At 40.1% G+C, this 13,635-nt stretch overlaps 1 protein-coding gene across 2 annotated transcripts in view; it reads left to right on the forward strand.

The window, feature by feature from the left end:
- BDP1 (BDP1 general transcription factor IIIB subunit) overlaps positions 1–13,635 on the forward strand; it is an 87,707-nt gene that overhangs the window by 1,676 nt on the left and 72,396 nt on the right. For both annotated transcript variants that reach the window (XM_070412146.1, XM_070412147.1), the window contains exons 2-6: positions 2,575–2,851; positions 6,853–6,962; positions 8,046–8,105; positions 10,150–10,278; positions 11,514–11,647. In XM_070412146.1, the coding sequence (XP_070268247.1) occupies positions 2,575–2,851; positions 6,853–6,962; positions 8,046–8,105; positions 10,150–10,278; positions 11,514–11,647 (710 nt within the window). The remainder of the gene's footprint in view (positions 1–2,574; positions 2,852–6,852; positions 6,963–8,045; positions 8,106–10,149; positions 10,279–11,513; positions 11,648–13,635) is intronic.

Here is a 13,635-nt window from a genome sequence, read left to right on the forward strand (position 1 = left end):
ACTTTTTACAGAGAGGAAGGGAGAGAGATAGAGAGTTAGAAACATCGATGAGAGAGAAACATCGATCAGCTGCCTCCTGCACATCTCCTACTGGGGATGTGCCCACAACCCAGGTACATGCCTTTGATCGGAATCGAACCCGGGACCTTTCAGTCCGTAGGCCGACGCTCTATCCATTGAGCCAAACCGGTTTCGGCTATTTTTAAAATTTATTTTATTTTTAAAATATATTTTTATTGATTTCAGAGAGGAAGGGAGAGGGAGAGAGAGACAGAAACATCAATGATTAGAGAGAATCACTGATTGGCTGCCTCCTGCACACCCCACACTGGGGATTGAGCCCGTAACCCAGGCATGTGCCCTTGACTGAAATTGAACCTGGGACCCTTCAATACACAGGCTGATGCTCTATCCACTGTGCCAAACGGGCTAGGGCTTTAATTTTTTTTAAATATATTTTTTATTGATTTCAGAGAGTAACAGAAAGAGAGAGAGAGAGAGAGACAGAAAACATCAGTGATGAAAGAGAGTCATCAATTGGCTGCTTCCTGCATGCCCCCAACCGGGGATTGAGCCTGCAATCTGGGCACGTGCCCTTGACTGGAATCGAATCCAGGACCTTTTGGTCCGTAGGCTGATGCTCTATCTACTGAGTCAAACCAGCTAGGACTTCTTCTTCTTCTTCTTCTTCTTCTTCTTCTTCTTTTTTTTTTTTTTAGTATGTTTTTATTGTTGTTTTTTTTTTAGAGAAAGAGAGGGAGGGAGAGGAATAGAAAGATAGGCCCAGCTGGTGTGGTTCAGTGGTTGAGTGTTGACCCATGAACCAGGAAGTCAAGGTTGGATTTCTGGTCAGGGTCCATGCCCTGGTTTTGGGCTCAATCCCCAGTATGAGGAAGGCAGGAGGCAGCTGATTGATGATTCTCATCACTGATATTTCTATTTCTCTTTCTCCCTTCCTCTCTGAAATGAATAAAATTTGTTTTTAAAAAACATTGATTAGAGAGAAACATCATTGAGTAGCTGCCTCCTGTATGCCTCCTGCTGGGAATCGAGCCTGCAACCTTGGGCATGTGTCCTGATCAGGAATTGAGTCAGCCACCTCTTGATTCATGGGTTGATGCTCAACCATATAGCCACACTGGCTAAGCTACCCTCTTTCCCCCTCTTCTTGACTTACCTTGCTTTCAAACCATTCCTGAAATAGTTATATCCAATGTGAACTGTATCTAGTATCTAATTTGGAGTGACTGAGCACATTTTTTGGAGTGAAGAGTTTGATTGCTGTATAAGTAGAGTTGTGCCTGACAAAAGACAAATGATTTCTGCCTCAAATAGAATTTTGTTTGATTAACATAGCTAAGTGTGTATCTTCAAATATTGCAATTCAAATATTTCAGAGGTTTGATGTGTATATTTGGTTTAACTGATCTCAGGTTGATAATTAAAGTAAAATGCCAAAATTTAGATCAATTTAGATGGATGTCAGTGTGGATTATAAGATGGATATCAGTGTGGATTATAAGCTTAACTTAAAAAAAACATAACTTTGGCTCAGTGGATAGAGCATCGGCCTGCAGACTGAAAGGTCCCAGGTTTGCTTCCAGTTAAGGGCATGTACCTTGGTTGTGGGCACATCCCCAGTGCGGGGTGTGCAGGAGGCAGCTAACTGATGTTTCTAACTCTCTATCCCTCTTCCTTCCTCTATAAAAAATCAATGATTGATATACATATATACACACACACACACATACATATATATATGCTTTGTTATCTGATGATTCAAACTAGGTTAACTAAACTTTGTTTTTGTAAGTTAGGTTTTTGTGTTTGTGTGTTTTCTTTTTTGAGGGACTCAGCATGAACATAAAATCATGTGCTGTAATGTGGTTAAGGGCTTAGAATTTACGTATCTGTTAAAATGATTTGCTAAAAGTTTTTATTCCAACATCTGTCATAACAAACATACATCTCAAGTCAATGATTTTTTTAAATAATGAGATTTTACTGTTTTGGATTTTTACCAAATTAGTTTAAAAATATTTTTATTGCCCTAGCTGGTTTGGTTCAGTGGATAGAGCATCGACCTGTGGACGGAAGGGCCCCGGGTTTGATTCTAGTCAAGGGCATATGCCCACGTTGTGGGCTCGATCCCCAGTGGGGGATGTGCAGGAGGCAGCCAGTCAATGATTCTCTCTCATCATTGATGTTTCTCTCTCTCTCTCTCTTTCTCTTCCTCTCTCTCTCTCTCTCTCCCTCTCCCTTCCTCTCTGAGATCAATAAAAATATATTTTAAAAAGTATATTTGTATTGACTTTGGAGAGGAAGGAAGAGGGATAGAAACATCAATAATGAGAGAGAATCATTGTTCAGCTGACTCCTGCACGCCCCCTACTGTGGATCAAGCTTGCTACCCAGGTGTATGTTCTGACCTGGAATTGAACCATGACCTCCTAGTTCAGAGATCAACATTCAATCCCTGAGTAACACCAGCCCGGCCCAAATTAGGTTTTAAAACTAAAATATTTAAAAGAAGATCCAATATACCTTTTTTATTTTCTTTTTGAATTTCAACAGTAATGAAAAGACTGATGGTAAGAATGATGTTGAAGAATCCAGTAAATCTTCCTCTGCTGTTTCACAGAGAAGAAAGCGAATATCAAGTACTCCTACTCTGGTTAAGCCTAGTGTCAGTGTTCCTTCAGAGCCTCATTCCTTATCTACAGTTAATCAAGAAGATCCACAGCCACACCCAATACCAACAAAAGAGAAACAGCCATGCTCCGACAGATACCGAATATATAAAGCCCAGAAACTGAGAGAAATGTTAAAAGAAGAATTAAGAAAAGAGAAGGTAAGAGAGGAAAATCAGAATTTTGACTGTTGCCTGCCAGATTTCAGTTTTTATGTCAGATATCATTTGGAGGAAAAATAACCATTTGTAGTATTATATGGGGGGAACAAAACCAAGTAACATCCTTCATGTTAACAGAATATCCCCTTCTCTCTTTTTTTTTTTCTGAAATATTTTTTTATTTTAATTCTTTATTGTTGACCCCTCCCCTCCCTTGTCCTCTACCAGCCTGGTCCCATCCCCTCCCCTAGCCCCGGCCTTCAACCCCCCCCCCCCCCCCCATTGTCTGTGTTCATTGCTTATGCTTACATACATACAAGTTCTTTGGTTGATCTCTTCTCCCCTCCCCCTTTCTTAACAGAATGATTAAGAAGCACTATGGATTTAACCTTTTTTTCCATTATACTAATTTTTATGTTTTATTTATCTACTAGAGGCGCGGTGCACAAAAATTTGTGCACTCGGGGGGAGCGGAGGGGGGCGCCCCAGCCGGGCCTGTGCCCTCTCGCAGTCTGGGACCCCTCGGGAGATAATGACCTGCTGGCTTAGGCCTGCAGAGGGCAGGCCCAATCCCTAGGTGCAGCCCCTGGTCGGGCTCAGAGCAGGGCCGACTGGGGAGTTGGGGCGCTGCCCCCTCATGCACAGAGCAGGGCGGATCGGGAGGTTGCAATGCCACCTTCAGTCACGCTCAGGGTAGGGCCAATTGGGGGGTTGGGGCACCGCCCCCTGTCACTCACAGTGCAGGGCGGATCAGGGGGTTGGGGCGCTTCACCCTGTCACACTCAGGACAGGGCCAATGGGGAGGTTATGGCTCTACCCTGTCACACACAGAGCAAGGCCCGTGGAGGGGGGGTTGGGGCGCTGCCCCCTGTCACTCACAGAGCAGGGCCCATCAGGGGGGTTGGGGCTTCGTACCCTGTCACACACAGAGCAGGGTCGATCAGAGGGTTGGAGAGCTCCCCACTGTCACGCACAGAGCAGGGCCGATAGGGGAGTTGGGGCACTGCCCCCTGTCACACACAGAGCAGGGCGGATCAGGGGGTTGGGGCACTGCACCCTGTCACACTCAGGGCAGGGCCAATGGGGAGGTTATGGCTCTACCCTGTCACACACAGAGCAAGGCCCGTGGAGGGGGGTTGGGGTGCCACCCTCTATCATCCACAGAGCAGGGCCGATCAGGGGGTTGGGGCGCCGCCACTGTCACACTCGGGGCAGGGCCGATGGAGAGGTTATGGCTCTACCCTGTCACACACAGAGCAGGGCCTGTGGGGGGGCGGGGGTTGGGGCGCCGCACCCTGTCACACACAGAGCAGGGCTGATCAGGGGGTTGGTGTGCTGCACCCTGTCACACTGATCCCGGTGCCGGGAGCCTCGCTGCTCCGCTGATCCCAGTGCCGGGAGGCATATTACCCTTTTACTATATATAATAGAGGCCTGGTGCACGGGTGGGGGCCGGCTGGTTTTCCCTGAAGGGTGTCCTGGGTCAGGGTGGGGGTCCCCACTGGGGTGCCTGGCCAGTCTGGGTGAGGGGCTGAGGGCTGTTTTCCGGAAGCGGGTGACTGAAGCTCCCAACTGCTTCTTGTTTTCTTTTCTTTTTTTTTTTTATTCTGGGCCAGCTTTAGCTCTGGCTCTAGCTCTGAGGCTTCAGCTGCTATAATGGAAACAATGTATAACTCTAGCTCTGAGATCCTGGCTGGCTGAAAGCTGGTTTCTGGGGTTTTGCAACTATATTTGCAACATAGTTTCTTAGAGTTGTAGCTCAGAGGCCGGCAAGTCAGGCGGGGAACGTTGCAGTCTGCAGTCACTGGAGCAAGCAAGCCTCATGCTCGCTTCCAGCTGCCTGGCTGCCAGCCACCATCTTGGCTGACAGTTAATTTGCATAAGGATATGCTGATTAGCCAATGGGAAGGGTAGCGGTCGTACGCTAATTACCATGTTTCTCTTTTATTAGTGTAGATATTTTGATTGTTTTTGGTGAAGGTTACAAATAGAAGCTTCATGCATGCACACAGATACACATATAAGCATATTTATAACTTTGTTGTTTTTTTAAATGTGTTTTTATTGATTTCAGAGAGAGGAAGGCAGAGGGAGATAGAACATCAATGATGAGAGAATTATTGGTCAGCTGCCTCCTACAACATCCCCTATTGGGGATTGAGCCTGAAACCAGGGACTGTGCCCTGACGGGGAATCAACCACCATATCCTGGTTCATGAGTTGACTCAACCACTGAGCAACACTGGCCAGACTGTTTTATTTTTTTAATTGTTTTTATTTTTTATTTTAATTGATTTTTAGAGAGAGAGGAAGAGAGAGGTACAAAGGGAGAGAGAGAAACATCAACTGACTGCCTCCTATACATCCCCTACTGGGGGTTGAGCCTGCAACCCAGGCACTGCCTTGATAGGGAATTGAAACAGCCAGCTTTTGGTGTATGGGGCAATGCTTAGCCAACTGAGCTACACCAGCTGGGCATACTTATAACTTTTAATCAGATTTTTTTAATGAGGATGCCCAAGTGACATGAGTTACATTCATTTGATTTAAGACAAGTATAGTTGAGCAAAAATGAATTAGTAATATTTTCTAAATTGACAATATAAAAAATTATAAATGGAAAAAATATTCATGTATGCATATAATAGAGTCCATGTCCTTTTTCATCTTGAAGCTTATTTTTCTAAGAGGGCAATGTAACAGCAGTGAAGCATGCAAGCTCTGGTGTTAGTTACTAAAGGTTTGAATATTAGATTCATCCATTACTGATTATATGACTTTAGGCAATTTAATTTCTTTTTTAAATATATTTTACTGATTTTTTACAGAGAGGAAGGGAGAGGGATAGAGAGTTAGAAACATCAATGAGAGAGAAACATTGATCTGCTGCCTCCTGCACATTCCCTACTGGGGATGTGCCTGCAACCAAGGTTCATGCCCTTGACCGGAATAGAACCTGGGACCCTTGAGTCCTCAGGCTGACGCTCTATCCACTGAGCCAGACCAGTTAGGGCTTAATTTCTTTTTATGTGTATTTCCTCATCTGTAAAATAGGACTAATGATAGTATCTACCTAATTGAAGGATTGTGAAGATTAAATGCATTAATTCGTGTAAAATTCATTTAGATTAGTGTCTGGCAAATAATAATAACTTAACAAATGTCAGCTTTTAGTTATAGCATTCTCTTCTTTTTTTAATTAAGAGGAAGGCACTTAGCTTGGTGCTTTATGTTCGTTATCTCAGAATCACTTTTACACCAAAGGAAACAAGCTCAGAGAGGTTATTTTTTTTTTATGTTACATGAGGGGTCCTCAAACTTTTTAAACAGGGGGCCAGTTCACTGTCCCTCAGACCGTTGGAGGGCCGGACTGTAGTTTAAAAAAAAACTATGAACAAATTCCTATGCACACTGCACATATCTTATTTTGAAGTAAAAAAACAAAACGGGAACAAATACAATATTTGTATTTGCATGTGGCCGGCGGGCCGTAGTTTGAGGACCCCTGTGTTACACATTTGAATCCGTATTCTCTGAAACCTAAGCCTGAAAAATGTTTTGTTTTATAGAATATGCTTAATTAGATTTATTTTGGGCAATTAAAAATTAAACATTTGCTTCAAGAATTTTATAAAATACACAGAATTAGAATTCACTGCAGGGTAAGCAAAAGCTATGTATTTATAAATTCTCAGTAAATTATGATAGTTAGAAAGTACCAGTAAGCATGATTTTATACATTGGGCTTTTATCCAGTCCCAGTCACTTTAGTTTTTAAAATTCCTTAATATGCAACGATTTCTTAATGTTCAGTTTATAAAATTTTCCCTAAAATTGTGCATAATTGTGGTAGGAGTAATATTCAAGCATTTGCAATGAATGCAGTAGTGGACTGTATACTTGAATATAGTTACATTTGAAATTCTTCTATATTTAAAAATAAAAGTGGATTGATCTGTCTCCTCTGTCCTCTCTCTTTCCCTCTCTCTCTCTGTATCTAGAAACAGTGGAAAAACAAATATGCCATAAATGAAAGTCAGAGACCACCAGATCGTTCAAAAATGACTATGAGAGATTTCATATATTACTTGCCAGATAGCAATCCAATGACGTGAGTAAATTTTTTGTCTTACTTTCTTTGAGTGTCATCTATAGAGTACAGTTTCATGTTTTCCAAAAGCACGTTGACAAAATTTATAGCAAATCTGAAGTCCTTTGTAAATAGAATTTTGCAACAAAAATTAGTGGTATTTCAAGTAACTGCTTTTTTGGTGGTAAATGATCCCTTTACCTCTGAGATTAAAAGTAAGTTTCCTTTGTTACATTATTAAGATGTAGTAAAACTAAACAGCGTTTCTGTAATCATGATTGCAATTTCTGTTTCTTGTACACTGTAACCTGATCTAAAGGGGTGATCTATTTATTAAATGAAGTAGCATTTGATTAATAAATTCTCCAAGAACAAAGCTTCTTTAATCAGTTAGTGTGGGGAGGCCAGATTATGACAAATCTCCTCATTTTTGTGCTTTTGATGGTTTAGCCGGTGGATGTAAGAGTAGTGGCATATTTTTAGTATAGTCTTTTTCATATTCACTAGGTCTTTGGCCTAGTTCAGCTATTTTCAACTGATGTGCTGCAAGAATTCTTAAAACATGCAATACCTGACTATTTACTCAAGGGCACTGACCTCTCTTCCCTGAGATTATTAAATAAAAAAAATGACAACAGCCAATACAATAATAGCTGTCTGGTGTGAATGAATCAAAATGATACCTATTTTCTTATGTCAGCTCGGCAAAAAATAATTTTTTGATGTGCCGCAGAATTTTAGTAATTAATTTATGTGTGCCATGAGATGACAAAGGTTGAAAATCACTGGCCTAGTTGAAGGTAAGTCCAGAAACCTAGGTTTTGAATAGTTTGATAAGGCCACTAGGTGGCTTCATGCCTTTGGATTGGGAGCCTGTCTTCACTGAGGAATTAGAGGGTAAGAGAGTTTCCTACTTAGGGCCTAACAAATTATTTGTACTCAGTTTTTGACTGAAGAATTGAGTGTTGGGACACGCCATCATTAATAGTAGTGTTATGCAATATTATTAAAATGCAAGTTAAAATTATTCTTGCCTACAGATAGAATTGACAAGATGTAAATTAATTATTTATTAAGAAGTATTCTGTTATTTTTGTTTAATAGTTCCTCACTGGAGCAAGAAAAGAAATCTGAAAAGTCATTGACACCAGTTCAGACAAGAGAGTAAGCGTCTCATCTTATTGTTTTTAAATATATTCTGGTATGGATACATTAAAAAAAAAGAAATCAAATGATACTTTTTATAGTCAGATTACATGTGATAGCAATTTTTAAGTAGAATTGCTGATAAGAATAAAGTTAGTTTGATTTTAATCAGTAGGAAAACCCCAGACTATTTATGTATTACATATATATGGCCAATGTTATGATTTTACATTAAAGCTTTTAGAATTAAAAGGGGTTTTGTTTTGCTTTAAAATAATAATATATTCACATGCTACAAAATTCAAAAGGAACAAAGATATACTGAGAAAAATCTCCAATTCTGTTTTTCGGCCATTTAGTTTCCCCAGAGGCAGCATGTTACCATTTTTAATGTATTGTTCTAATTCTAGTTTGTTTATTCAAGCAAACATGTATATAGTATTTTTCTTTTTCCTTTCCTTTCCCCCTTTTTTCCCTTTTTTTTCTACCCTGCCCCCCCCCCCTTTTTTTTTCTTTTTAGCATTCTGTGTATGCCATTCTGCAATGGATGTAGTTATGATGTCACTAGCGAGTCTTTTTTTTGTATAAGCTGCCTGTTGCCTTCCACATTGCACTGTCATTTTAGTTTACCAAATAGAAAGCCCTCTAAGAGACCCCTTAGGAAGTTATTGTAGCCTTGTGGGGGATCGTGGAAAGTTAGCACAAACATTGGGGTTTTCTGGTTGGTACTTCAAAGCTTATTAAGTAATGATTACGGTTTTGTTCAGAATCCACATTTTATTTATTTATTTTTTTAAGAAAAATATATTTTATTAATTTTTTTACAGAGAGGAAGGGTGAGGGATAGAGAGTTAGAAACATCGATGAGAGAGAAACATCCATCAGCTGCCTCCTGCACACCCCCCACTGGGGATGTGCCCGCAACCAAGGTACATGCCCTTGACCAGAATCGAACCTGGGACCCCTCAGTCCGCAGGCCGACGCTCTGTCCACTGAGCCAAACCGGTCAGGGCAAGAATCCACATTATTTTAAAGCAGAACTCTGAAGCTTTACAAATGCATTATGTTTTATAGATTTATAGGTATGTTTGTTTTAGTAATACCTTAAGGAGACAATGTAATTAAATGGAAGGTATAATGGATTTGGAGTCATATTCAGAAAATTGTGTTTGGCTTCTTAGTGTGGCCTACACAAATAGTAATGTTTCTGTAATCTAGAGGAAAAGTTACTTGTCTTCTCCAAGCTTCAAATGAATATGAAAGTACCCATAAATGTTTTTCTGAGAGTTAATAAAATGATTTGGGAACTAATGCTATATAACTGTAAGGGTTATTTTAGTCACTTCTAAAATGCGTAGAAGGTTTACTCTGATATTCTTTTGAGATAGAGAAGAGGAGCATTTATTTCTCTTTATTTTTTATTTTTATTTTTTAAATATAATTTATTGATTTTTTTACAGAGAGGAAGGGAGAGGGATAGAGAGTTAGAAACATCCATGAGAGAGAAGCATTCATCAGCTGCCTCCTGCATGCCTCCTACTGGGGATGTGCCTGCAACCAAGGTACATGCCCTTGGCTGGAATCGAACCTGGGACCCTTCAGTCCGCAGGCCAACGCTCTATTCATTGAGCCAAACCAGCTAGGGCTCTCTTTATTTTCAAAGAGAGTAAGGCTTCTTATTAAATGCTACTAGATGAAATTTGAGAAAATCTTATGACCATGTCATTAACAAAATATAGTATTTTATTTATTGATTGGTTGATTAGAGAGAGAGAGAGAGAGAGAGAGAAAAGAGACATGGATTTGTTGTTCCACTTTTTATGCTTTTATTGGTTGATTCTTGTATGTGTCCTGACTGGAGATTGAACCTATATATTTGGCATATTAGGACAGCTCTCTAACCAACTGAACTACCAGGTGGGGCAACACATAGTATTTTAGGTTATAGAGAAAGTTGGAAATTGCTAGAAGGTTGAATTTGCAATAATTTATTTTAGAAGTCCGTAGTAGTCAGAAACACTTCTCATGGATATATGAATCAACTTGTGTTTACCTTTGGTAGGCAAGAAGATAAGAGTACACCTGATGTTGAAGATAATGAAGAACTGGAAGAAGAGATGGATGATGGTCCATTGCTGGTTCCCCGAGTAAAAGTGGCAGAAGATGGTTCTATAATTTTGGATGAAGAAAGGTAAGTTAAAGAGAGTGAGAGATTGTGGTTTCATGAGAACAAAAGTGCTTTGTCTAATGAAAGAGATTGGGTTTCTCTGTCTTTGTCATTTAGACTCTGATGTTTATATTAGCATAATGGATGTTGTACATAGAAGGGTGTGTTAGATTCATTTATAATTTTTAGCAGTTTTTATTTTTTAAAATATATTTTTATTGATTTCAGAGAGGAAGGAAGCGGGAGAGAGAGATAGAAAGATCCATGATGAGAGAGAATTATGGATCGGCTGCCTCCTGCAAGTCCCTCACTGGGGATCAAGCCCACAACCTGGGCATGCGCCCTTGACTGGAATCGAACCAGGGACCTTTCAGTTCGCAGGCCGACGCTCTATCCACTGAGCCAAACCGGCTAGGGCAGCAGTTTTTATTTTTAAAATGTCTTTTAGCCAGGCCGGTGTGGCTCAGTGGTTGAGTATCGACCTCTAAACCAGGAGATCACAATTCAATTCTTGGTCAGAGCACACGCCTCGGTTGTGGGCTCGATCCCCAGTGTGGGTTGTACAGGAGGCAGCTGATCAAGGATTCTCCCTCATCATGGATGTTTCTATCTCTCTCTCCCTCTCACTTCCTCTCTGAAATCAATAAAAAACAAAACAAAAAAGACATTTTAAAATTGCTTTTAGAGAGAGACAAAGAGACAGAGACAGACAGGCATCTATTTGTTCTTTCACTTATTTATTCATTCATTGAGTGATTCTTGTATGTGCCCTGACTAGGAATCAAATTGCGCGATTCATGCACGAGTTGAGTGAGACTGGCTACAAGACGAGTGTGGATGGGAGAGTTGGAAGGGGTTGACCTCAGCGAACGTACCTCAGTTAGATTGAGGACGTTTTTAGCAAAGGCCAGCTTAGGAGTACCTTAATTAAGTTAATAACAATGTACCTACTTACATAGTTTAAGCTTAAAAAATTTGGCTCTCAAAAGAAATTTCAATCGTTGTACTGTTGATGTTTGGCTCTGTTGACTAATGAGTTTGCCAACCACTGCTCAACCGACTGAGCTACCTGACTAGGACCCCTGGCAATTACATTTTAAGTGAAACTTCGATTCATAGAAAATAAGCATACCTTAAATGTATTTATACTTTTGATATGACTCTGCCATGCTAAATTTAAAGGTATCACTATTTAAATATTATTTGCTATGTGTTTCTTATTTTTAGTGTGGATCTATCTAAAAATGTGTTTCTTTCAGTTTAACTGTAGAAGTTTTAAGGACCAAAGGCCCCTGTGTTGTTGAGGAAAATGACCCCATATTTGAGCGTGGTTCTACAACTACGTATTCCAGCTTTAGGAAAAACTATTATTCTAAACCATGGTCAAATAAAGGTAACTAATTTCCATTTTAAATTATGTAGGTCATTTATTTGAAATGTAATGAATTATTTTCTCTGTTTCTGAATTACACCAGGTCTTCCCTAAGTAAAGTGTAAACCACCGTGCCATTTCTGTCTAGCTAATTTTATTGACATTCCCTCCAATCCCCGTCCTGTGGAGCTATAACTCTGACTTTATCTTAGAAAGATTTTTAGGAATTAACATTATGGTCATTTTGGTTAGAATGTTTCTCTGTCAAATTCCTATTCTACCTTAGATAATATTGAATAATAAAGTTTCTACAAATAAAAATTATGCTGTTAAAAATAAGTATATCTATTGCATGCTGTTGCTTATTATTTACATTAAAAAATATTTTTATTGTTGATAGTATTACAGATGTCTTCCATTCCCCCCTCCCCTTTCCCCTCTTCCACCCAGCCCCTTCTCTCCTCCTCCCCCCCCCCCACCTCAGGTCTTCACCTATTGCCTGTGTCCATGGGCTGTGCCTATAAGTATATAAGTTCTTTTTTTTTTTTTTTTTTTTTTTTTTAAAATATATATTTTATTGGTTTTTTACAGAGAAGAAGGGAGAGAGATAGAGAGTTAGAAACATTGGTGAGAGAGAAACATCGATCAGCTGCCTCCTGCACATCTCCTACTGGGGATGTGCCCGCAACCCAGGTACATGCCCTTGGCCGGAATCGAACCTGGGACCCTTCAGTCCGCAGGCCAACGCTCTATCCACTGAGCCAAACCGGTTTCGGCATATATAAGTTCTTTACTTAATCTCTTCTCATTCCCCCAATCCCCTATTGTTTACTTTTAAAAAAATATATTTTATTGATTTTTTAAAGAGAGGAAGGGAGAGGGATAGAGAGCTAGAAACATCGATGAGAGAGAAACATTGATCAGCTGCCTCCTGCACACTCCCCACTGGGGATGTGCCCGCAACCAAGGTACATGCCCTTGACCGGAATCGAACCTGGGACCCTTCAGTCTGCAGGCTGACGCTCTATCCACTGAGCCAAACCGGTCAGGCTCTTATTGTTTACTTTTTATCGTATAAATAATAGTTTGTTTTGGGAAAAAATTCAAACACAACAGAATAATACAGAGTGAAAAGAAAATTCTCTACTTTCCTTCTCTGACTTCCCCCAATCCTATTCATTTGAGGTTACTTTTGTAAATAGTTTCTTATGTATTTTTCTAGCTATTTTATTTTTTAAAAATTTGTTAAAATATATTTTTATTGATTTCAGAGAGGAAATGAGAGGGAGAGAGATAGAAACATCAATGATGAGATAGGATTATTAATTAGCTGGCTCCTGCATACTCCCTATTGGGGACTGAACCCGAAACACGGGCATTTGCCCTGACTGGGAATTGCACTGTGACCTCCTGGTTTACAGGTGGATGCTCAACTGAGCCACAGGGGTCGGTCTAGCTGCTTTCTTTCATGTACTAAGCACATCTTAGTAATATTGTATTGGCTGTGACATTTTGAGACCAGAATGTCTTTTTTTTTTTTTTTTTTTAAATTCCAGCTGCTTTGGTATGACCATGCAAATTTCTTATACCGTGTTTCTATGTAAAAGTGTAAAGATGTTTTTAATTTAAAAAATTTTTTAAATTGACTTTTAGAGAAAAAGGAAGGGTGGGGAAGAGAGAGAGAAACATCGATTCGCTGCCTCCTGAATGTCGCCTACGAGGTCAGTGGGGTGGGGATGAAGCCTGAAAACTGGGTATGTGCCCTGACCAGGAATCAAACCAGCAATGCAGGGGACAAAACCCAACCAACAGCCACACTGGCCAGAGCTAAATTTTTTTTTTTAATTGATTGATTTGAGACAGAGAGCGAGAAAGATCAGTTTATTGTTCCATTTATTTATGCATTCATTGGTTGCTCCTTGTATGTGCTCTAACCAGGGATTGAACCTACAACCTTGGCATATAAGGACCCTGCCCTAACCAGCTGAGCTACCAGGCCAGGGCTTAAA

This window comes from Myotis yumanensis, unplaced genomic scaffold (genome assembly GCF_028538775.1).
Source record: "Myotis yumanensis isolate MYYU_CA2020_CCGP unplaced genomic scaffold, mMyoYum1.0.hap1 SCAF_4, whole genome shotgun sequence".
Lineage (NCBI taxonomy): Eukaryota > Metazoa > Chordata > Mammalia > Chiroptera > Vespertilionidae > Myotis > Myotis yumanensis.